Below are 26,610 nucleotides of genomic sequence, written 5' to 3' on the forward strand. Positions count from 1 at the left end.
AAAAGAAAAAAAGAAGGAACAAATAAAAAAGTTATTTTTTTTGTCCTCTGTTGATATCTAGTGGCAACAGGGATATTACTGGAAAGAATAAAGCACAAAAGTATTAGCTAGCTGCTCACCCTGCTGTTCCATTCATCCCCGAGTTGACATATAATCTACAAGGCTTTTACATCTTCAGGTTTCTTATACAGTCAATGATTTAAAAAAATAATAAAATATTACATCTGTTTTGAAGTTGCTTACCTGACTGAATCATGAGAGCCACAATTAACATTTCTCCCCTCATTTTTCAAAAGAACACTTCCTAACAGTATTTGGAAGAATAAATTTTTTGCTAATACTAGGTTCAAAAAGTGTTTTTCATCCTCTAAATATTTAGAACAGTAGCTGAGAAAGACATTTCTGTCATTCTTAATAAGACTGAAATAAAGACAGGGCACTAATTCTGTTTCTTAATGAAAATTAAGACTACTTATGTGTGTTTCCAAACTCTGCTCTAGGAATAACCTGCAATCAAATTTTTCTGTTGAATTTATTCTTAGAACAGATGTATAGGTCAAAAACCTAGTGGCTAAGTAACCTTATGCTTAAAATTCTACTTACTGGAAAAGGAAGCAGCTTGTTGACTTTTTTTTTTTTTATGCTTCAGTTATTATACTTCGAAGTATTATGCTGCGATGAAAAAAATGTTCATGGGAAATTGTGAAGTCTGCACGTCTGACTTTATACTTATGAGAGGTTTGGGGTTTTTTTACAATAATGCACATTATATGTATCAATACTCTTAAAAGTATCTATCTGTGTATTTTCCATTTCATGAAAAAGAAGTAAGCATTCCTAGAGCCTGTATCTTGCCTTTAAGAAAATAAGAATAGCTACTTATACCAGATCAGCGAATGTTTGCTATGTTTGCTATAGATGCAAATATACAATTTTATTTGAATTTCCCTATAAAGTTAATGTTAAAAAAATAATCATTATTCTAGCAAAAGATAGAGATTTTACATTTATGTGTCTGGCAGATGTTACAGTCCAGGTTAATCTCATTCAATTTAGTCAATGAAATTTAGTTATCTCATCTACACTAACCACATGAGCTTCCTCAGCGAGGTTCTTTAGGTGTCTGCAGGGATCAAGACAGTGTACAAAGGAGGAAGAGCAAGCTAGTCTTGGAGATGCTTTTCTCTCTGTTGACTGCATGAAAATTGTTTTAGTTTAGATGCCTACTTTTTGGAAAACCAGACTTCTGTCAGATTAATCTCATCATTGCACGTTTTTCATTTGGTATTCTTTTATCTATAAAACAGCTGTGGATGGTAGGCAGCCTTGATTTTTGTGTTTCTTTCATTTGTAGCACTAGGGGAGTCTGATGTCTCTTCTTTTGGCCACATCTGTATCACCTGTTTAGTCATTTCCACTGCATTCAGCAATGTGACATTAAACTGTTTCAGAAGATTAAATTTTCCTAAATAGTTAAGATTAAAGTGAACACAGCGGCTCCCCTCCTTTTTATGCATTTCAAAGACCGATTCATTAGAGTTAGATTAAGTGACTAAGAATCATAGAATGCTTTGGATTGGAAGGAACATTTAAAGGTCTTCAGGGATGACAACTCCCCAACCTTTCTAGGCAACCTGATCCACAGGTAGAACACCCTTACAGTAAAGTTTTTTCGCATGTTTGAATGCACCTTGCAATTAAATTTATCCCCATCATTTCTTGTCCTGTCACTGGGCATCTCTGAGAAGGGACCAGATCCCTCTCATTACATCTACCCATCAGGTATTTCTGTGCATTGATAAGTTTCCCACCTAAGCCTTCCTCTTCTCCAGGCTGAACAATCCCAGCTGTCAGCCTCTCATTATACATCAGGTGCTCCAGTTTCTTCATCATCTTTGTGGCCCTTTGCTGGACTTTCTCCAGTATGTCCATGTCTCTCTTGTGCTGGGGAATCTAGAGCTAGACCCAGCATTCCACATTGTCTTGCCAGTGCTGAGTAGAAGGAAAGGGATCTTCTCCCTTTATCTTCTGGCAGTGCTTTTCCTGGTTGTTGGTTTTTTTTGCTGCAAGTATGCATGGGTAGTTTGTTGCCCACCAGTACTCCCAGATCTTTTTCCAAAAACTGCTGTCCAGCCAGTCAGACTCCAACTTGTATTTTTGCATGGAATTATTCTTCCTCAGGGGCAGGACTTGGCTGCACTTTATTTGCTTTCTATCAGTATTTCTCTAGCTTGTCAAAGTCCCTCTGAATGGCATCACATGCACCTGAGATATCAGCCACTCCTCCCAGTTTTTTATTATCTGCAAATTTGCTGAGGGTACACATTGTCTCAGCATCCAGGTCTTTAATCATCCAGGATAAACAGCATTTGCCCCACTATTAGCATACCCTTGAGGTACACTGTTAATGACTGGCCTCCAGCTAGACTTCATGCAGCTGATCCCAGCTTCATTGATATACATTCACCTAATTTTCAATCCATCACTTAAGCCTGCTTAACTAAGTCTGTAATTCATCAGGCATGATTTTATCTTTGTAACTCCATACTTACTCCTCCCCATCACCTTCTTGTCCTTCCTGTGTTTGGAAATGGTTTCCAGGATTATTTGTTCCATCACTTTCCTAATGATCAAAGAGGGGCTGACCTGTCTGTAGTTCCCCACATCCTCGTCCTTACTCTTCTGGAAGACAGGCATGACTGTGAAATTTTGTTTGAAAATATATTATACTAATCAGAAAATGCTGATGAGAAAGCAAACTGAAGCCATGTTACTTAATACTGCTAATCCCTGAAAACACGTAATATCACTACGGCAAAAAACCTCTCACAACTTTGTACTTTTAGGTTAGCACTCATGTTATTGATGCTAATTTTGAAAGCCGCACTTTGCATGCAGTTTTGTATTGAGATCTTTCTCACTTGACGGATATGATATTAATTACACGAGGCTACAGCACTTGGGCTGCTGGAAGAAAGGTTTTTTCATTCTTTCTTCATCCTTGTTTGGGGGACATCTGAGATTCTTGCAGTTGTATTCCTATCACAAGGCCGTTTTGTAAAACAGGGCCAGTTTGTGTGGTCTGACGTTTTCCAAAACTAAATAGAAAATTCCCTATTTAAAGTAGAAAAGGGAAAAAAACCCAAAAAGGCTCTTTTAGACTGGTTGACCTTGTTAGATAATTGTATTTTGTGTTTAATATTTGTATTCTTAATATAAAACAGAAAACATTTCACAGGGGGTTTTGTATTTAAAAATATAAAGTACTTAATTTTAGTATATATGAAAGAAACTAAAAGCAAAAAAATGGTACTGGAAGCTACCATGCAGGTTTTGTTACATTTATCTGTAATTAGTGAATAAAGAAACTGATAAATACCTGATAAAGTTCTTGCAACTATAACAGCCAGTGAGATGATAAGATAATAAAGTCTGTTGGTCTACTTGTTGATTATTATGTTTCTTATAGTGAGGCCCTGAAATGCCATGCTGAGACCTCTTATGTAGTGCATGAATAAATCTCCATCAGGTTTCATTGCTTTTTTTATCATTCATGGACCTATTTTTCTACGTGTCTGGAGTGATTACCATCACCTTTTGTGTGCAGATTGTACATGTTTTAAAGATGGATTTTTATGTGCTCCTACTGTTACTGTGTAAGCAGGAAGCAAGCCTTGCTTTATTGTAGGCTCAGATCAATCTAAAAATACAGTGAAATTGAGTCAGATCTGAGGTTCTTTCTATACCCCCCATGGCCCGCATGCAAGAGAATATGGTGATTCTTTTGCATGCACTGTCATGTACTATTAAAACATCATCGCATTTAAAATGTACTTGAACAAACATGCAATGCTGAGATAGTTTAATTGGTGCCAGAGGTTAATGTGAAGTTTATTTTCTCTGTGTGTGTGTGTGTCTTAGTTACATTTACTGTAACACAACCAAAAGGAACAAAGAAAACTAAAGAACGCATTGTTCAGATTCATCTTACTCAGAGTGCATTTTCTTTGCTGCTTTTGTCCTGGTGTCTGTCACAGTCAGGCAGATCTGTTTATTCTTTGTTATGTAAGTAAACAATGAAAAAAGGATTTTCCAGCAAATACCTGTTACTGGCTCAATCCTTCACATACTTATCTATATGAGTGGCTTTAATATCTGTAAGAGTACTAGACAAAAAAGCCACTCGTGTGTTTGCAGGGCTAGTATGTATGGAGGGGGCACTCAAAGCATTGCAGAAGGGAGCAGCTAACAGATCTTGATTTTCAGATGAGACCCATATTCCTCATCTTTTATTTTTTTGTGAGGTCAAGATGTTGAATGGTTTAGTAAAGAGAATACACTTTATGGATACATTCAGAAGTGACTCCCTAAAGACATTTCTCAAGCTAATGAGGTCTGCAAAAACAAAGTATATTTGTTATTTCCTAATACCTATCTAGATTTTCATATTTGGCACATGGTTACAAGTGATAACACTATTAAACAGAGAATTTTTTTTTTTTTATTATTTTGTCATCTGCAAAGCAACCCAACAAGACTGCTGTCCTTTTAGGGTTTTTTTAAAATCATGCATTCACTTTAGAATTCATTCTTGTGGGTGCTTGAAATGCTACATTTGTGTGTTGTAGGTAGGTATCTCTGTGTGTGTATGTAAAGCATGAGTTTAAGAGAATCAGTTTTCAGAGGGTCAGATTTTTTGTGTGTGCTTTACCTCTTAGGACATCAAATCTCTGTTTTGTGGAGTGACTTCTTACCTTTTAAGTGGGTGGCTGGTGGGCAATTAGATGCAAAGTAGTGCCTCACAATGGTCAAAAGGAGCAAGTTGTAACATTTCAGAAAGCTCTGTCCTTCGGTCACATTAGTGTCCTGGCCAATGGGTCTGATGGAAAGGAGCTTTAACAGAAAGCTTGGGTATCCGTAGGCTTTTGTTTTTATTGGGAAGCATTGTAAGGCTGGAACCTTTATGACCTCTTTAAATCGTTGCCACAACAACTCCCGGCTTCTATCAGGAATCATTTTCATGTTGTTAAAAGTGATGTGATTTGTGTCAGCATCAAAGTGTGTGTTCCTTGGTTACACTCTACAATAGGTATAAGACTCAGGGATTAAGTTGTTTCTTAGTGGAAATAACATGGAAAAGTTGCTTTTCAGAATAATGGCCAGATTTACACTCCAACACACTGATTTATACCAGCAAGGAATGGACAGCATAAGAGATTACTTTCAGCGTCAAGAGGCAGCATTGCTGCCAAGTGCAGCAGTCCTGCGCTCTCCCTCCACCCCTGGTACTTGCCACTGTGCTGCTGCCTCCCTTACAATGGCACAAGCATTCTTACCACTGTGCCATGAACTCTGGGTCAGGGAAATCACCCAAATTAAAATTAAACTGTTTCTTTCCACATTTAGTTCTACTACAGATCAGTTCCCTAGAGTAGTTCCTTAAATGGCCACAGCCACTTGTGCCAGCTCCAGGGAGGGGATGGAGCAAAAGCTGGGACTGAGAGTCCGTGGGGGAACAGGGAGTTCTTGATTTCTTAGGCAGTGCTTCGTCTATACGTGCTGAATGCATACATGAAGTCATGACTCAGGGATGCATTTTCAATCAGTTTAAAGCAATCTGAGGCCAACACTGAAAGAGATACTACCTCCTTCACTTCCCTGCTCTGTGACATGTTCCTGTCCTACCCTGTCTGCATATTGCTTCAGGCTGCCTGTTTGATGCAGGCAGACATCCACACATTCATCTCAAAGACACAGTGCCAAGAGGTAGGGCTTGAGAATCTCTCTTAGTAATAGTCAGCTGCCATGTAACATGAGATTTGTTTTTCAATCTGCATGCTCCCCTCCCTGAAAAAAACAAGGTTTAAACGTTATGTGTGGAAGTTTGTGCTAGACTGAAGACACACAAATTTAGATATCTGAATGCAGGTTTCTGAATGTGTCTAGTTGTCTAAGGTCCCACAGTGGCCCATGAAGATTTATTTTGTACAGTCAGGAATTACAAAACTATTCATCTGAGGCAAGTGTCTTCTTTAGGATGAGCTGAATAGCTCTCAAGACACCATTGTGCAGGATTTAGTTCCCTCAGCATAGGACTGAGTGCAGTGTAAGAGGTCCAGCCAACCTGCCTGACCTCTGTGCAACCCTGCAGAAGGACATGGATTTCCTGTCAATCCTGTGTTATATTTGTGAAGCCTCTGCAGATGTCCCAGATACTTTAAAGGATCTCAAATGGTCCTGAATACCTATCTTTAGGCAACAGGATCCTAATCCACTGACTAGACTTTCACTGGCTATAATGGATGCTTAGTATAACTATCTTAGGATACAGATATCTACAGTGTCCAAAGTTAGGTGAAACTAATACCAATAAGTTCTTTTAAAAAAAAAAACCTATCTAGCATAGCATGAGTGTAATTCAATGCAGTAGTGTCTCCCTGTATAGAGAGTCCTGGAGAGAAAGTGGAAGCAAGCTTCCAGCTTCTCCTGGCAAGAACAGTAAAGGAACCACAGTTACAAGAACCAGCAGGTCTATGACCTAGATAATTTGTTAAAAGGGCAAGGATTTCGGCTGTGGTTAAAACTACAAGTTACGTATACTCACCCAGCAAAGCCCCCTGTGGTAAGGCGTAAGTGTTGTCGTACTAGCAAAGGGTTGTATGAGTATGTAAATTCAGCAGAGAGAATAGATAATGGAATGCCATAGGCACCAAACAGAGTTTTCTGCTTGGGATAACCATCAATTTTTTTGCCAGAATGTTGCTCTCCACAATCACTTTACTTACTGGGGTGTTGCTAGTGAGTCAAGCTGTGTCATCCTGTGGGGGCTTAATAGTGTCCAGCCCAAAGGCTTGACGTTCTCCAGGTGAAAGTTTGAGTAATGGGAGATTACAGCTGAGTGCGTTATACCAACTTAAACTGCATTACTGGAAGTAGGAGAGATTGCCTGACATTACTGTCGGAAGGGAACAGTGTACATTTTTCACTCAAGAACAGGGTGCTCAGTCTTGATTTACTGGCAGAATGCAAAGTTTTAATTGTGTGTCCTCGGAAACTCTATGAACTGATTTCTCTTGTGTGTGTTGTTGGAGTCTGCTGCAGTCCTGGATAAGGTTTGTGGGGAATTGCTCTTGGAGTCACTCCCTATAGGGATTGTAGTGGGAGGCAGGTAGAATGGAACTGTTAATACATAAAACAGGACTCTGGAGATCTGCAGTATATTTCACTTTGCTTCATACAGTGAAATATTATTATCCATATTATTATTATCCATAATAATATTATTATTATTATCCACGTTACTGGTTTATTTCAGACAGCCAAAGAGAATTATTCCCCAGCCTGTTACATAGGTTTTTCCAGATCTGAATAAAGACTTGAATTTTCTGTAAGATGAAAAATAAATCCCAATGCATAATGTGAACACTAAAAAAATCATAAATTTATGTGGGTGTGGTACCTTCAGTGTATTTATTCGCATTTATGTTGCTGATATGATGTGCATCTCACTGGTGTATAGATACCAGAGCAGCACAAAAAAATATGGACAAGGTCTTCATCTTAATGAACAGTCATTGATTGGTCCATTTGCTTCAGCTGAGCTGCAGAATGAAACTTATTTTGAATCTGGAGTGACTGTTTAACTGAGCGTTCAAGACTTGTGCGTTCCCTACATAAGTCTTTGTGTATATATGTGCATGTGTCTTATCTACAGGGGCTTACCTATGTAGTTCTCTTGTTTAAGATATATACAGAGAAAGAAGGAGACTTGTAGTGTAGAGACATATTTACGTCCCACGTCTGTCAGATCTCATATCAAAGAGTATTCCATGAAAGTAGTGCAACTCAATTTTCTTTATAAATCTAACAATATATAAAGAGAGCTGGCTTAAGTTTGTCAGGTGAAATACATGTGGCTTCTTAAAAATATAGTATAAGTAGCTGTTGGGAAGAAATCCAGATTATTCCCAAAACTTATATGAAAAATGTAAATCTGCATGGTCAGAAATTTTTGTGTCAATCTTTTCTACATATCAGGTGTAAAATTCTTTAGCATTAATAATATTCTCTGTGTTCCGCACAAATCTTCCTTAATATGTCAGTGTTAATTTTAGTAGTCATGCTGCATTGTTTGCTGATAATTGCACTTCACACTGCCTTTTGAGCAGATTCAAGCCATAGAAATGAATGCTGAACTTCAGTTCACTGTTGGTGTTTGAAATATTGTGCTGTAGTGCTAGGAATGGAAGGAATTGTAGAAATTATATTCTCCAAAACATAATTGTTTATAATTTTTCATCTCCTCTTAATATTAATATTCTGGCAAAGGTTAAAGCATATAAATATTGTACCTACTACAGTCTACATATTTATACCATTTTGAGTATGTCTTTGAAAGAGCTTTAAGTACTGTAAGCTGTTTGCTTGACAGACCATTTAGATTTCTTAGGGAGATAATGAAAGTTCTCACATACTGTTCTCTTACTGACCTGAATACTCTATATTTCTTGACTGTTAAGTGTCAAAACTTTTTCTGTATTGACTCAAATATAACTTTCCTAAACATTTCTGAGATCAAATTCTGCAGCAAGGGGAAGAATACTCAAGGAAATCCCCTGAAAGATTGCCTCTCACTGCCCATCACTCATGTTGTGTCTTTATGGTGGAGAGAGGGATTGAATGTTTGGGCACAGCTCCTAAAAGATATAAAAGGATGCAAAATATTTTTCACATTATGAGAAGCTGATCATTTTGCCATGCTGAATTATATATATTTAACATATAAAACCTGCTATCTAGACTTCAAATTTCACATGAAAGTTTCTCATTTTATGGGAGGAGATGTTTAAAAATCTTATGAATACTTGAAACTTTAAAAGTGAGTAATAGCATCTTCTAAACCTGATGCTCATTGATCATGTGTTTTCATTGATATATGGTGCTTACTAGAATAGACACTGTTACTTAGGATTTTTTTTTTCAGAATTATTATGCCATTTTTTGGAAAAAATGATAACTTTTTTATAATTTATATTCATTTTTATTCAGAAATAATTTAGGTTTGTGCATATATCTTATAAAAATATCTTCAGGTAATGTTAATGACGTAGCATTCAAAACATTGTTAAAGTGTATTTCTTTTTATCTGACCATCATATCAGACTTAGTTCTCTTTCCATCATGATACATTATGATTCTTTCTTTAAAACTTTTAACAAAATTTCTGCAGGATACTTGGTTACTGCTGACTTTCTAGGTGATTATAGGGTTCACTTGTGTGCCAATTGCAGACAAAAAATCTTATCCAAAATACTAAATACCAGATTGCAGAGAGCATTCTGGAATTCACAGGAATAATTCACAGTAAGTTTTGCATTATTTGTATTAATATGAGTTGGTAGTGTTTTTTTTAAATTTGTGAACAATGGGTTTGCTAGAACACTAAGTGAAGGGACATATTTTGTCATCACATTTTATTTGGTGTAAGCAGAAATTTAGGTTTGGCAAAAGTGTATTAGTTACTCCCTCTTCTTCTCTTTTGATACCAAAAGTGATAATAGGAAACCACTATTTCAATTCCTGTTCAAACTTATTCTGTTTTATCAAATTGATTTCTTTTCACCCCTAACACTCCTTTCTTGTGTCCTATTTTATTGTGATTTACTGCTCTGAAAAAATGATCTTCTGGCAGACTGTTGAAAGCTACTGAGGGAGCTGCATTTTAAATCAAGTCCAAATCAATTCTGTCAGATCACCACTAAGACAGAATTATGGAGGAAAGCAAAATTTAGAGTCAGTCTGAAAGACAGACAAATTTGTGAGATATAAAAAAGTTCTAAAGAAAGTGAGTATTAAAGCTGTTAAGTATGATACAGTATATGCACAAAAGAGGTGAATTGTCTTAATAGTTCCTTGCAGAGTAGTTTTATTTTGAAAAGTGACAAGTAGGACCATCAGTAAGGTGAAATCATTTTTAGTGTAACATCAAGCTATGCCATCTTTGTGAAACACAGAGCAGAGGAAATATATATTTGAGGATTTGGTTAGATCTGAAATGTACAGTGATTTTCTTTTGCTAAAATGAAGTCAGCATTCCTGCTTGCCAGATGATTAATATTAAGAAGATACCTAGTTAAAGCAAACAAACAAAAAAACCCTATTTCAGAACTCATTAAAAGTGTTTGATATGCCAAATCAATATTATTAATGGAATTCCTTAATTACTTTATCACTGATCCCTGATTTCACCGTAGCTTCTTTTCACCATCTCTTTTAGCATCAACAACTGCATAGATGGCAGGATTATCCAAGGTGTAAGGATTTCCCTGCTGATAATATTCCAGTCTGCCTGCTCAGGGACTTACCCAAGCCAAGTCTGGCTTCGTATGTATGTCAGCACAATACTTTTCTCTAGATATTCTAGGCTTTTTCTCAAAGAAGTCTTTTACAGTCAATCTATTAGTACTCAGATAATGGAAAGCTGATGTCTTAAAGCCAGCCTTGCTCAGCAGCATAGGATTTAAGAAAAGACCATGTTTGCTTTAAAGTTGAAATATAGTATAGCCATAAATGGATATGCTCACACTTTAAATGTTATTCTGAAGTATTCCTAGTTTTTTATCTATATATATCTGTGAATAATTCTTCTGTGTAGTGCAAATCCATATGTTGTTATGCAGAACTTCCATGCACTTCTGTATAACATTTATTTTATTTAGACCTTTCTGCATAATTAGTAAGGGTGCAAAGAATTGACCTAAAAAGTAGAAACTTTCCCATACAGTATACTGTCCAAATCTCATTCTCCAGCAATTTTTGAGTGTCTCTGCTCCAAGATCTCTTAGGAGGAAAAAGTTAAACCATAGTCTGAGTGGAACTCCAGGCCCACTTTCATGCCATGAGGTTTGCCACCCTGTTCTCCAATACATTTAAATAATTGCTGTTCTTCTGCTTATCGAAATCTGACTCAGAGAAAATGGTGCCCTATGAGGACACTGGTGTGAAAACTGGCTGTCAGATTTGTCTGACATATTGCTGGCAGCCCTTTTTGTATTTAGTTGTTGAATAATGTTAAAGGAAACCTTCAAATTAAAGGTTGGAAGACTTGTCCTGTATTATATCCCTGTGTAAGCAGTTACAGTATTTACCACAAGAAGGGCACGTGATGACAGACCAGAGAGAAAATGGTTTCTGTGACCACACATAGGTAGGAAAGAGAGAGACAAGCGTATCCAATAACCTGTAGAGTGCACTGTGGGAAAACACTGAGAGAACCCAAGATAAAATCTACCCTCTTCATTTATATCCCACTAGCCAAATAATAATAAAAAACCCCAACCATTTTCCATCTACACAGCAACACAGTCCCTTCCTTATTGAGCCACTCAAGACAGAGCTTAATGAACTAGCTCAGGAATCAGCAATCAGCAGGGCAGGGTTGAGCAGGCTAAGCAGAGCATCAAACTGGTAAAGTTTCGGTTCTGGCAGGGCTGAGTCTTGTGGCGCTGCCCTTTGTGCCACGGGCATGTACCAGCGCAACCAGAGCTTGTTTGCATGATGCGAAGAGGATGCATGTACTATGTCTTGCCCCTGTGTTCATGTGCCAAGGCACATTAAGGTATCCTGGTGATTGTAGATTGAAATATCTGTCAATAAAAGAACAAGAATATTAAAATACAGGCCTCTAATGTATTTCACAGAACAGAGCAAATGTGTCTGCATTGAACAAGTAATTTTTGAGATAGTACACTCTCGAGTTTCATTTCACTGTTCCCTCCTGTGTTCTTTAACATAAGGATTTTTATCAAACTCATCCTGAAAGTTGCTCATTAACTAGAAAGCAAAAAGAAAGTGCATTCCCATGGCTATGTTAGACTGTATTTGGCTCACTATCCGTCCAAGAAGCTACTCAGTGAGTATGTGAAGAATTGAATAGAGTTATTGCTCATGTTTCAGCAGCTAAGGAATCTATAATGATATGAATTTAACAACATGAGATTGGAATCATATCCAAAGGATTAGAAATATGTTTGGACAAAGACTTTCCAAGGTCAGAATATGCTTTCTTGAAATGTTTTAAGTCCAAGTGCTTAAAATAGAGTTATTGTGAGACCTCTGGACTGCAGTGCCCCATTTTAGTCAACAATTTTTGAAGGGCTCCACTGTAGGAGGTGAAGAGAAGGGCAAGAAGCCTCTGCTTTGCAGGTGGAGATTAATGAGTTTTGGACATAGAATAGCAATAAGGCTTTCTGTTGCAACAGGAGACCAGATGCAGTGATCAGGAAGATCCCTTTCAGTTAGATTACCTACAGAGTTAAACAGTGGAAGAGAGATCCCAGATCACTCCCAGTGTGAACTTGCTGGAGAAGACTGGGTGAGTTTGGACTAGAGAACCTTAAAAGCAAGCTAAGAGGCAGTGAGGTTACTCAACTGCTGTGTTCCCCTCTCTTCCGATATGAAAGACACCTAAAGAATAGCTGGAATAATTAAAAGATAAATGGTTACTCAAGAATTGGTGGAACTACTCCTGTCAGAAACCTCAACCCATACGCACTTTTAGCTGATATAACTGCACTTCCTAGCTTGGGGCAGAGAGAGGGACAGAATTGCAGTGTAAACATAAAAGCCAGGGTTTATGTTTTGAGATTTAATACCATTATAGTTCATTGGACTTTACAAACAACTTCAAGAATATTTTCCCTCTTTGAAAAGGCAGGAGATGGAGATCTGGGTAGACCAATTATTTTCTTAAATAGGTAACATAGTAGGAAGTTCTTTGGAAAGCTTAAGGCTAGAGTCCACCCTTCTGAGTGGCTGGATGGAACTGACCAGTAGACCAAGCACAGAGAAGCCTATAGCAGGTAGGAAGCTGAGGATCAGATTTAGTGATGTTAGAATGATTGAAACTTTATTATGTATCACATAACTTTTCAGATCCATCTCTAAACATGGAAGGAATCACTGCTATATTTTTCTTTATGTATGTGTCGATTTACATGGCGTATGTTGTTTTGCACAGGAATATCAGCAGTGGATTGCTTTCAGCCTGACCAACTGGTCACTCAGCTTTCATAGATGAACTCAAATGTACCTTTCCACAGATGACAAACAGTGACCCAGCAATCAGTGACATTTCATATTTTGCATAGTTATCCATGTGAAGATTAATACTTATGCCATCCCATCTTCTGATGTTAAATCAATTGACATCCGCACCTGTTCAGTCTTACAGAACAGAGAAAAAAATCCACTGTTATTTACACATCTAACATATATGCAGCGCTCATTAATCAATCCTGCCAAGTCCTTAATTTTCTTATATAATTAAGGTAAGAATGGAAAGAAATATCCTTGAAAGGCATACAGGGGAGAATTTACCTTCCTAAACAAAAAGGCTTTCACAGGTAGCTCGATGGCAGTCATTAGCTGGAAGGATTTCAGTAGCCATCGATACCTGGCAGGAGGGCTGCCCAGGCTGATTTGATCTGGGATGTCCTAGTAATCTCACTGAGCAACTGGTGATCTTTGTCATCTTGTCACCTCCTCCCTGTGCTCCCACCTCTACAGTATCCACTGTTCTTCATGGCCTTATGGACCCCAGGGCTTCTCTAGCATTCCTGGAATGGGCCTCCTGAACCCACGGGCCTCGGTCTCCAGCATGTTGCTGCATCATACAAGGAGTAGGCATCCTAACAGGTAGCAAGAGAACTGTCAGATGTAGTGGGGGAAAAAAAATAAATGTTTTGAACAGCCATTAAATCAGTTAAAAAACCCAAGTTTAACACCCGCAGCCGAAAGGAGGAGGTAGACGATGACAGCTCAGCACTGTGTCATCAGCGTTGTTTGGATTGCTGCAGGCTGAGGTGAGAGGACTTTTCCCAGCAGCTTCTCAAGCACCCCAAGTTATGCTGCAGCCCGGGGAACTGCTGCGGTTTCTGTCAGCGATGTTATCAGCTGCAGTGGGCGACACGCAGGAGGCTGAGGTCGTGTCCTGACAGGCGAGGGCTATGCAGCTCCCTTTCAAGAAAGGGTGGGAAAAACCTTCCTTTAAAACAGAAACATTTCTGCTAGCTGGCTTGTTAAAACTGCTGTGGTCGCACCTCCACACATTTCTGTATGAACTCTAAGGCAAAAAATGTAAACTTCAGACCACAGATACCCAGGCCTTCACCTGCCTGTATGTGATAGCCAGCAGGTTCAGGGGGAGCTGGACTTGATTTGACAAAAACATTGCCTCCCTGGCCCTTGGGAAAAAGCTGAGGATTTTAATTTCTGAAAACATGTGGGAGAACAGTCATGGAAGTCTTGATCAAGGAGTTTTCAAAAGCCTGAGTGATGCCAAATGAACTTCAACTTGGCATGTCAGAAAACACACCTTGGTATTTGAAGGTCAATATGTAATTTTTGAAAAGAATCTTGCCAAACCTATTACAAATAAAGGGATTTTTTTGTAGATGTACCTCTTCACTTATCAAGATGTTGCAGTTTTCTACTAGTACATTAAGACAGGGGATACTATCTAAACCAATGATCTCTTTTCAAGCTGAGTCAAATGTGAACCGTACATAAATAAATGAGTTGTTAAAATTAGCTCTGTGCTAAAAATAAAGATACACTTTTTCTACTGATGATTTTCATTTAATTTAACTACTTGTCTTAAAGTATAAATGAAGATTGCATGCATATGCAGAGAGGAGGGAGAGAGAAATAATGTGTTGGAAGCAACTTACTATCAAGATTAGTTGTCATAATTTCACAGTCACTTCTGTCCCCTGTCCCTCTGCTTTATGTCTGTTGAACTTCTGTCTTGGGAAACTCACAGTGGTCATATTATTCAGGAGTTTCAAAATTAAGTTCAGAAGTACCTTTCTGTACTTAGTTTTGATATTTGAACAGATTTCTCATGTCTTGACTTTTCTGAAGGAATTTTGAGGTTCTCCCAATTTATTTATTTTTTTCATCTTGCAGTATACATTGTGACTTCAGCATTGGAATTTGACATGAAAAAGGATACAGGAATATAGTATAATAGCTGCCTTAGGAATATACAGTTCTGTTCCATAGGATACGCCTCAAGTAACATTGAAGAACTTGTCATGATATTAAAAAATGCATTCATGCAAAAATGTTTCTTCAGCAGAACTAATACCTTTGAATACCTCTTTACAAGGCTTGTCTTAAGGCAAAATTACAGTGATCTGAAAAGGAACCCTTTTTTGTCCTTGTCTCTATCAATGATTTTGTATGTTTTTAGTTTTTTACTCTGCTCTTCCTGAGCAGGACTAAATCATCTGCAAAAGGTTATGGGTTTGGCATAGCTTAAAAAGGATCAAAGGCACCACAAAGGAGTTTCTTTGGTCAAATATTAAAAGTTAAGTATTTCAGATTACCTGGTACAATTACTCTGAAATGAATTAAGAGTAAATGTTAAATGAGCCTGCCTGACATTTGTTCTCCTCCAGTCAGTTGGGCATTTGTTGCATTGCCAGAACAGAAAAGGAACCAAAATTCAAGTCTGTGGAAGTTAATTCTTAATAAAGAAAAACAGTTCAATCACTTTGACATGGACTTGAAAGAATAGTTTTCCTATTGGTGCTCAGTGAGTTACAGCAAGTCCAGCTGATCAAATGGAAACTGTTCCATTTTGTTTAGGGTAGGCTTTGCAAATAACAACAACCGCTTTAATCCCTCTTGCACACATTTTCCTCTTAAGGCTATAAAAATTGAGATTTATGAGCCTGGATTGTCACCTGAAATAGAGGGGAATTCTCCGCAAAGACAGCGTTCAACAGTTAGTTAAAAAGTTCAACTACTTCTTCAAGGGAAATTTGCCAGTTTGACACAAATACCAATTTCAGATTCATTATGAAAAATTAGAGGCCTCAGTTTCAGGTGGCACCCACTCATGCTCCCCAATTTTAAGCATGAGGATATTGCAAGCATTGGAAAATTAGGCACATATGAAGGAGTTTGTGTTAGCAAGTTTTAAATTAAAATGCTATTTAAAGAAAGGGAAATTGATATATTCTTTTCCCAGAGTAAAGGAGTATCTTAAAATAGTTCTATATTAAGTGAGACAATATTTTCATTGTAAATATATTTCTCCTGGGTCATGTTCTGTTGGACTGTCTTTCATTTGTAAAGTCACAGTGCACTTTTCTGTTATTACTCTTTAGTTTCAAGACTGAGGCTGAGGATACCCCATGACCTTCAAATATAACACTAGGTCTGATTAAGCTTTAAAATGTAGTTTTACTACAGGCTAATATGGATATAGTGCTGCTTTAAATGTGTAAACCAGAAGACAGTCCCATATAGGACAGTAACTAAGCTGGTGGAGCTAAACCCGTTATTCTGGGAGACAAGGAAATGACCCTTGCTTCAATTCAGCTGGAGCCTGTTTTTTGGCAGAAGTTGTCTGGCGCCACAAAACAAATTAGTAAGCAGAGACCTGAAGACTATTAAGTTTATTTTAAGAATGTGTTGCCAGAGATCTAATAAATTTACCTACTGCTGCAGGCCATGCATGCACAAAACCTTACTAATCCAGGTGGTGTTTTTTTTCCTTCAGAGGGAGGTGCAGGGTGTGGATCCTGAGGAAAAAAGGTATTCTGCTTTAGGTAATATGACCATTGTTTAATGATAGACATGACAGCTTCAGTGGTATGTTTGGGTTTTCTCTGTTACTACTCAGAAAGGAAGTTTAAATTATTTTTCTGATGTTTCTGGTGCAAAGTTAGTTTGTGGCTACACTGAGTGCGAATTAGTTTAATGACAACATGGAAATAACTTTTAGAATTAGAGTAATTCTTCTAACCAAATAGATTTTTTTGTTGTTATTTTTAAATATTCCAAAGATTACTTTTAAAGTGTTTGAATTTACAAGTTTACTGTATTACAATTCAGGAGTAGTCACATTTTTGCGTTTTTCGGGACTCTCCTTTGTGCGTGCATGAAAATCATGTCTTTGGACTTAATTAGCCATCTAGACTGGCGGGTTGAACATTCTCCAGTTATATTCAATGGAGTGGGCCAAACCTTTCCAGAGGGTAATCCAGCTGTTCATATCAGATCTACCTGCAGTTTCTGAAGATGCAGTTCTTTGCTTTCATTGTGCCTGGACAGCTAGCCTAAGTTAAACATACTTCTTTTACATGGTAAAATTAGACTGTATGAATCCTACTCATAAGTGGCAGGTCTTATGTCTTTAAATTTTGTGGAATAGGACCGAGTTGGTTATGTTCCTGTGCACTAGGACCTGTTGCCAATAGTGGTTATTCACTGGAATTAATTTGGCTGCTCTGGATTTTTTTCTGCTAGGAAGCAGTGGTCATGATTTATCCATTATACAATAACATAAAGCATCATTTCAAAACAAGGACTGATCTCTACAGTAAGAACAAAGACTTCTGAGAACAAAGTGCTGCTAATAGAGCAGTCTACAGACAACCCTGCCTCCTGGTACCTTCCCTTTTCTGGGACTAGTGGGCCGTTATGTTCAGTAGCCATCAACTGTCCCCTTTCAAATGCTTCCCCTCCTGTCCATTTCCCTTGGTTTTGGTTTTGTCCTGCTTCTCCTGAATCTGTTTATATGAGTGACTTTTCCAGAATGAAGGGTAAGTTCCCAAACATTTTACTCTCTTCCTTGTCCTTTACTACCTTCAAATAAAAGCTCTCAGCAGTGGTTGCTACCTGCTGATTAGTTTAAAATAATCCCTGCTAAGTGCCTAGCAATACCAACCAAGAGTTAGGTGGCACAATTTTTTAAAAAATTTTGGTTTTCCTTGTTCATCATCTCAGAAACAGTGACAGGGCAAAATAAAGTCTTTCTGCTTCATTATCTGTCATCTTGTAAATTCAGTATAACACCAACCTTCTCATGTGCCTGATGCACAGGAGTTTATTAGAGGTCTGCCTTCCAAACGCCAGCCTGTTGGTGACTGCTTGACCTCAAATACTGGCCAAAATCAGGTGCATTCAGCATACCTTCACATTATTATTTGTAATGTATTCTGATCCTTTAAAATGCTCACTTTCATAATTTTTAGATGTCTTTTTTTTTTTTTCCCTATCAATAGTGCATGCAGGCTGAGAGGGTAGAGTCTGATTATGAATTGTTTTGAGCAGATTCTGTGATGAATGCCTCGCTCCCGCTGACATTCAGTAAGGCAAAGTATTTCTGGAAAGATAACATTGTCAGTTCTGATTTGTAATGAGAACAGGCCTGTATTAATTTGAAAATATACTTTCTATGGAACTGAGACTTGTGGCACTTCAACTTCCAAAGAAATCTTTCCATATAAACTGTATAATGATCCAATGTATCAAAGTGATTTAGATCAGATCGTATGGTCATTGTCATCACAGTAACCTGTCTGGCTGCACTGTGAATGTTGCAAGATTTTAAAATGCTGTAATATGTTATTGTTGGTATGTACATAGTACAAGTATTGTATAACCATTCTTTTGTGAATATATTAATATAGAAATATATGTGATTAATATAAATAACATATTTTTTTGTGTCTAATGAACTGTCATTATTTTACTTTTAATCTACCCTTTATTTCATTTAAACTCTTTGCTCCCTTAGAGGAAAATTTAGGCTGCATCTGACATATTTAAAGTATCTACTTTAAAATAAGATTGATCAAATTCTAGAATGTGATTGTCCAGAGAAAGCATTATCTAAAGTGATTCTGCGAATCCTATTCTGTGTATGTTCTCCACCAATAAATGCTGAATGGTTCCTGAGTCTTTGAGCAGAGCAACAAGATATTGTCTTATCCTGTGAAAATGTTTTGAGATATTTTATTTTGAAACAGGTCAAAAAGTCAAAATTCTAATAAAGTTTTGTGGAATAATTGAGCATAGGGTTTTCCATTTGAAAAAAATAAAATAAAATGTATGGTGTAGTATTTGTAGTTTTTACATTAAAAATTAGTTTGTTACATCATATGTAACAAATTTATATATGTATATGTACATGTACATGCATATGTATATGTAGACAAATTTATTACAGTAATAATATGTGAAGCTATATATACCTGAAATACTTAAGTCAGACTGTGGAAAAAGATGATAATTCATCATTTATTCTCCACCAGTATTTTCAGTAAAGAGATTAATCAAAGCCAGTCTTTTTGTGAACAACTTTAATTTGATGGATTGATATTTTGAGGGAGAGGAGGAATAATATGAATATTTTTTTGCCCAATTTTGCTTTTTTCAGTCTTGCTAAGAACTTTTTGGGTAGCTCAATGACTTTCTCTTCTGTTACAATGATTCAGCAGCATATATGGGTATGTGCTTAAGCACTTCAATAAGTAGCACTTCAGTAGTACCCTGAATTCATTAAATTATTTGTATTTTCACCATTGGAACTGTAGAAGTGGGAAGCATTCAACTCCTGCAGAGCTAGTTCCTTGCTTACAGCACAGAATCCCAAACCAGCAAGTGGATCCTTTTGGGTTCCCTTGAAATCAGTTACAAAGCTAACCACTTTATGTCTATAAATGCTTTGAAACCCACACAGTGGTCCAGCATCCTTTTTTATGATTCAGACTGGGTTTCTCTTTATCTGCTTTGCTCTTTCCTTTGAAAGCTCACAGCTTCTTGGTGCAGCCAACAGAATGAAGGTATCCTGGCTCTTGGTGAACTAATTTGTACTGAGCTGATTTAAACTGAAATTAATTTAAAGCTATGAAACGCAGTGTCTAAAAGAGCATGTTTTCTTCCACAGTTTCTGTCAATGAAAATCTGGATAATCTCTTAATCAGAATCTGGCTAATCTCCTGCAGAAGAACTGGACATAGACTTGTATTGGAAATTCCTTAAATTAACCCAGTGTGAATCTCCAGACTGTGCTTGGAGACATCCTTAGTTACGCTTAGTTGAATTTACTAGGATCAACATTTAATATGCACTAGCCAGCCTTTACATTCTCTCACTTCCCCTTCTCTTTTTGTAACAAAGCAACTGTACAGTATACTTAAGATATTTTTTCTGCTATGTGACTTCAAGCATTTGCTTAGTCTGAGCCCTGGCAAATGTGGCCATTCCAACTTGTTTCTTGGGGGCAGACATAAAACAAAAGCAAAAGAGTTACAGAAACTACTGAAAGACAGAAACTGTCTGCAGCCCATTGGATATCAGCAATTACACTCTAGGCAAGCCAAGTCCATAATGTTGGGAAGTGTGTGTTTTCTCATGACAAGTCAGAGGAAGCATTGTTTTAGTCCCTAATCACTAGGGGCTAGTTCAGGGGGTTGGTTTTGGTTGTTCTGCAAATATATTGAGTTACAGTGGCAGAGAGATTGCAGAAGGGTGCAGAGTTCAGCAAGTTGCTTTAGTGATTGGAGTCCATTATAGTACATTTGAAAAAGACGTATAAAGGAGAAGCATTTTAAGGGTTTCTAATTGGGTAAAATTATTAGGTTAGCTTACGCATTGTTGAAGCCTATTTAAAACATTTTAATGGCGTATTTTATGTGCTGGGTTTACTTATGTGTTTCACTTCTGCAAATAGCTTTTCTAAATGAAATTAAAGCAGTTTCACCTGATATGCCTTTTCTGGTGATCATAGCAGAGGGAACAGCATATGATCATAGAATCAGAGTAGTTTGGGTTGGAATGGACCTTTGAAGGTCATCTAGCCCAATGATGTACTGCCCCAAAACATTGAATAAAGTACTTTTATTATCTATTTTATAGGTGAGGTCTTTCTAATAGATTTACTTGAGATCTTTGCCTTTTTAACCTGTAGGGTGAATGTACTGGGACTATGACACAGTATGGCAAATCAGAGTTGTTGAAACTGTGTGTCTTCAGCTGAATATATAGTATCTTCTCTACATTTATTCTAACTAGCAGAATCATCTAAGATTGTATGTCACTTCTCTAGTCTGCTAAAAATCATGTTTATATAAACCACAAATAACAACTAGCAAGTAGTGTGGGGATCAAAAAACTTGGGAAGTGCTAAGGTTGACAGGGATCTTCATAGCTAGATGGAGAATCATGATCTTGGGAACTAAGATTTCTGCATTCCACATCAGATTTTACTTCTAATGAAACTGTTGAGATAACTTTATCCTGATATGTAACTTAAGTTGGTTTGGCACAGAAAGAAGCTAATCAGAGGGTGAAAAAATGAAACAGATGTCTAAACCACAGCTGTCTGGTATTTGTAGAGCTTTATGGCAATGCAAGACATACTTTGTGGACACAATGAATCTGGGTGGCTATGGTTGTACAGGTTGGGCACTCTTTAGCTGATTCATCTCTGACTGATTATGCCATGGATACCATGTAGGGAAGACAGTATCTATCAAGATACATCAATTTCCATTGTATCAATAGGTGAACACTGTGGTGTAGCTGTATGCTTTTGTTTATGAATTGGGGTTCTGGGGTAGCTCCTAGGGACAGCAAAGCTACAATCAGACGTTCTCTATGGAATGCCCTTCAGCTTGCCAGCGCTCAAGAGACACGAATTAATGATGGAAATATATTTTATACTGTCTTCACATAGCCCAGAAATCTGTGGAGAGAACTGGAACTGATTCTTTCCTTCTCTGAGCTCTTTACATCATGATAGAAAGTTCTGACAATCTAGTGAGTGTTTCTGATGGAGTTTTTATGTATTTTTAAAGATACCTGAACAGCAGTTTCGAAGGATAAATGCTTAAATGGGAAAATTCATTTTAGTATTTTTCCCTTTAAACAGTTTACTGATCAAGTCCTCTTCTTTTATTCATGTAGCTGAAATTGGAGTTTCTGTATGACTTGATCTTTCTAGGAATTTCTGGTTTGATGACCTATGCAAAAATAATATATCACTGTTTTCTGACAGGTGACACTGTTTTCTGACAGGACTCCTGTAAAGACCAATTCTAGACGACATCCATCTTTGATTTGTCATATTCAGGCAAACCTTTTCAGACAGTATTGTCCTCAGCAGCCTCAGTCAGTGAAGTCACAGTCATTAAGTCACTTTGTGACCCACCTTACTCTAGATCCTTAGCTTAAGCTGCGTACAAAGTTTTTGACTGTGTCTCACAACCCTTGCCATCTCATTTCTCATCAATGTCTCACTATACCAGGTCCTGTCTAGCATCTTCTGATTTAGCACTGCTGCACTGTGGTCTTTGGCAAAATTCAAGAAATGGGTTTTCATGCATCACTATAGCAACATCTTGCCAACCGTATCTCACAGATGTATAACCAAAGTTACTTTGGATTTACCTTGTCGTAACATGGCCCTCCTTCCTTTTGTTTTGTTTTAAAAGCACTCTAGTAATGGCTTCTCTCTCTGTCAACTTCTGATGTATTTGTATTACAAGCACTTGTCTAGGAAAGGAACAAAAGCAAAACTGTCATTGAGGTACCTTAATTACCTTAATTATTTGCCTAGCAGCTAAATGTTTGACTATGCCCAAAGGAAGTGCTAGTGAGCCATGCAAAATTCATTTGCCTATAGAAATACTATTGTAAGGCAGATAACTAATTTAACAGGGAACAAAATTAAGATGGCATGTGAAATTTTATTTCTGATATTTTATAATTTCTGAAAGCTATACTCTTCTTATTCTTTAACAGACCTTATATTTGTGTGGTGCTTGGCTCTACCATCTTCTAGAACAGCCCAGTTTCATCCAGTTCAGGTGTGGTGGAACTCATCTTACCTAGCATTAGTGTATATATATAGCATAATAAAAGTGCCTACAATGTAACTCATCATGACAGGCCTTCTTAACAGCTACTGAGGAAAAATGCATGTATTTCTGCATATTTTGAGGCACAGCTAATCTCATTCAAAAATAGATACCTAAAATACATCATAGCCTCACAAAATGCCTCTTTCCCAATTTTGGCTATAAAGACAGTTTAGAATTTCTAGCTCAAAAATAAATACCTGAAATTAGATAAATTGTATCATATACTTCCTGCACTATTGTGTCGGAGTTCTGTAATAATAACAACAACAACCGCAACACTGGTTTTATTTTTTGGGGACATTGGACTGTGAAGTGGCTTGTATAGTTTAGAAAACATTTCTTCTGAAGCACAAAGTTAAGAAATCAAGATCTAAAGTATCTATATTGTTTTCTTAAAATTATGAATCTGATGGTTTTAGTACTGCACCTTCTAAAACGTGAACAATATATATTTTAGGGGCAGAAGTAGGCCGATAGAAATGCAGGCTTGCTGAAAGCCTGCTATAAATAATACATTTTTGGTTTTGGTTTTTTTTTACTTTAAGAAAAAATGGAAAGAAACTGCTGAAAGCAAGAAATAGGTGGAATTAACACAATATAAAATCATATTTTCTTTCTTGCACATTTTCCTTCCTAAATTTCGTCCTCCTATTAGATTTCTAACTCAGTATATTTCAACATTTTCAATGACAGGAATTAACTGGTTTGGTAGTTGGCTACTGAGAATTTCTCTGTATGACTTTTCCTCTTTAACAACTGGGATTTTTGTCACTTGTGTAGTAATTTTGGTATGTTCAGTAATTATGTGCAAATATCGATTACATTTAAGGTTGATTTAAGAGTCTAGAAATGAAACATAAGACCTGTGTGTATGTAAGCTGTAGATTGTGTGCCTATGTCCATAACATGTTTAAACCATTACTTCTTTGGATGTTAGAACAGTTGGTGTTGGATTTGCTATTGCTTTCCATTCCCTAGCTGGAATCTATTCTGTCTAAAAAGATATAAACTCTGCTACGCTTTTCCTTCAGTTGAGGGTTTTCCAGTATCTGACGGTCTCATTTCTAGTAAGCTTATGCAGCAGTAATTTTCTCAGTAGTGATACTAATAGCTTCTTTCTCCTCTAATTGGCAGTAAATTTTTGTTTCTTTTATATCGTTAGAAACTTTTATCCCTGTGTCAAATTATGTTTAAATTGGGCAGTTGTGTTCAAGGGCAGCACACAAATGGCTTTTCTTACTAGATTACAGAACAAGACATACTCTATTGCATTTGTCCCAAGAAACTAATGGGAAGACATAACATATGTCTAACCTAATATAAGTGCTGGTGTAGCTAACACTGTAGTTCCTGGTTTTCTCGTGGTGCTCTTTACAGTTTTCGTATGTGTGTTTGTAGTCATCCCCTTTGTCAGCAACTATAGAGATCAAAAGAGCAGAAAAAAGCAGGGCAAGGAGTGCAGTGTAGTACTCCAGTAACTCTATTCACTGGCTTGTTTACAGAAGTGTTAATTCTAAAGGGCACGTTTCAGACAGTCATTACCTGAGCAAACCTTATTCTGTAGCAGCACCTTGTGGGAAGGAGATCAGCTTACAGCCTCCCACACAAGCCAGCATTCCCAGAAGACAGTTGCTGAGTAAGCATCTGCCTTCAGTGAGCTGAACAGGTTATTTTATTCTTGCTATGGAAGTTAGAGGATTCTCCTGAGTAGTAACAAACATCCAATAGGATACACAGAACTCAGTTTGTCATGCCCTTTTATGTGTGGCATCTAGAATCCCTACACTGACAAGAAATGCCTTTTTACTGTGAAAAATCAGTGAACAGATGGAGGTAAACTGTACTTGTAAAACTAAAGCTATGCTATGTTTTATTAGAAATGGGATAATCTAATCTAAGATATTCAGTCTGTTGTACAAATAGTTGGTTCATAGTGAAATGGATGCTAGCTCTTTCCAGCTATTACCTTTCAACTGAAAAAAAGTAGCATTTTTAATTGGACCTTAGAGAGCCATTTCAATCAGTATTTCCTGTTCTTTTACAGTTGTACAAAACCCATTAACTGTAGACACAACAGCTTCATTTCTGCTGGGAGCAAGAGATTAGGCTGAGACATGCTCAGATTTTAGGCTGGTGCTCAGTGTTTTGCAGCTGGAGTTAAATGACTTCCATATCATCCCCTCCAAAAGTTTTGAGGGATGCTTCCTGTATTCCTGCATTGCTTTGGCTTCAAAAACAGAGCCTACTTCTGTTGACAACTATATGGTCATTTTTGTTTCAGAAGGACTGTGAAGGTTCTTCCAATTATTGTATAAGGAAATAGTGTTCAACTTAAGGACAATGCCATCAACGGCTGCCAGCCAGAGATGCTGACTTGGTCCATGTTAACTATTCAGTTTCCCTAGCTTAGTGCATTGCTTGCTGTCCTGTGTTTTCAGTTCCCAGTGTTTGAATGCACAGTGAGACCACAAGGAAGCTGCTGTGCTGCTGCTACAGTCAAGACCTTGGAAGGGATCCTTGGAGTTTGCTTTCTTCACCAGGAACATGTTGCTACAGTTGTGCCTGTGTAAAAAGAACTGTGAAGACATCTTGTGGTCTATTGAAAACTGATTCTCAATAAACATCTCAGCAGCTTACTTAGCTGGGGGCATTCATCATATCATGAAGATAGCTCATTGCAAAATAGTATAAGAGAATTCCAATAAGCATTTATATCTCTCTAAATCTTCTTAGGTGGCACAGGCAATCATACCTAACCCAACGGTTACACGCATGTAAACTTAGGAGGGCATCAGCATAACTATAAACTGCAGTGTGTATCAGGTATACTTAATCCTATTGAAACCATTTCCTAGGAAGACATGAAAGCTGTTCCTAAAATCATACAGTGCTAATGCATAAATTCTAAACCAGTAAGAGCAGAAATTGTTGGATTTAGTGAACAAAATAGCAAGTTTTAGAAGCAGGCTGCATGGGTACATGCAAGTCTAAAAGATGGTAGGTATCAGCTCCAGTCTCTCAGGATACTAAGGGTCTTCCAGTGCTTCTGGTAGCCTGATCATATTGAGGAAGTTCTGCATAATGCCCTACGCTGTGTGTTATTTAGAAATACCAATACAGTTCTGCAGAAACTTGGATCATCTGCACCTTTTGTAATTTCTAAAAAGGCATCCTAAATATATTTTTATTAATCCTTGTTCTTCTTCCCTTGAAAAAGAAGAACATTAGCATACTCTGTAAGGAATGTGATTAATCTGTATGCATCTAAGATAAAATTTGTTCCTATATGCACTGAACATTTCATGGTTGAGTTCTTTACTTGTTATTTCTTAGTTTTAAATCTTCAAAATCTTTGGATTGTGATGTCTAGGTAAGATACACTTTTTACCCAGGGTACAGGTTACATTAACCTCCAAAGACAGAGTAGTATTTGATGAAGAAGAAAAATGAATTTTTATTTTGTTTTGCAGGAGGCAATAAGCTGAAGAATCAACATTTTCGCCTAAACTGGGCATGGATCTCCTTAGAAAAGGAATACTATTTAGTAAATGAAGACTCCAAATATCTTGATGTTGTTCTTAAACGGAGAGGTTATCTTGGAGAAACCTCTTTTATAAGTAAGTTCAATTTTAACCTTATCAGTTGCTTCTATAAATCACTGGCCAGCTAGATGATAAAATGCATCAATACAACTATTTTCTTTTACTGGTGTTTCATACTAAGCAAGCTACTTTCAAAGGAGTATGTTTATTTATTAAAGCAAGTATCTTTTGTTATGCTAAGATATTATTTCTTTAGTTATATGATGAAAATTTCACTTTTCTCTTTTTGGTCTTCTGCGGTTAATTTTTGATTTAACAACCCAAGACCCAGTCCTCCTTTCTCTGAT

At 37.2% G+C, this 26,610-nt stretch overlaps 1 protein-coding gene across 1 annotated transcript in view; it reads left to right on the forward strand.

The window, feature by feature from the left end:
* Positions 1-26,610, forward strand: part of FREM2 (FRAS1 related extracellular matrix 2) — a 143,135-nt gene that overhangs the window by 51,958 nt on the left and 64,567 nt on the right. Inside the window, exon 3 of the mRNA XM_005446531.3 lies at positions 26,192-26,338. Within this exon, the coding sequence (XP_005446588.2) occupies positions 26,192-26,338 (147 nt within the window). The remainder of the gene's footprint in view (positions 1-26,191; positions 26,339-26,610) is intronic.

This window comes from Falco cherrug, chromosome 2 (assembly GCF_023634085.1).
Source record: "Falco cherrug isolate bFalChe1 chromosome 2, bFalChe1.pri, whole genome shotgun sequence".
NCBI classification, from domain to species: domain Eukaryota; kingdom Metazoa; phylum Chordata; class Aves; order Falconiformes; family Falconidae; genus Falco; species Falco cherrug.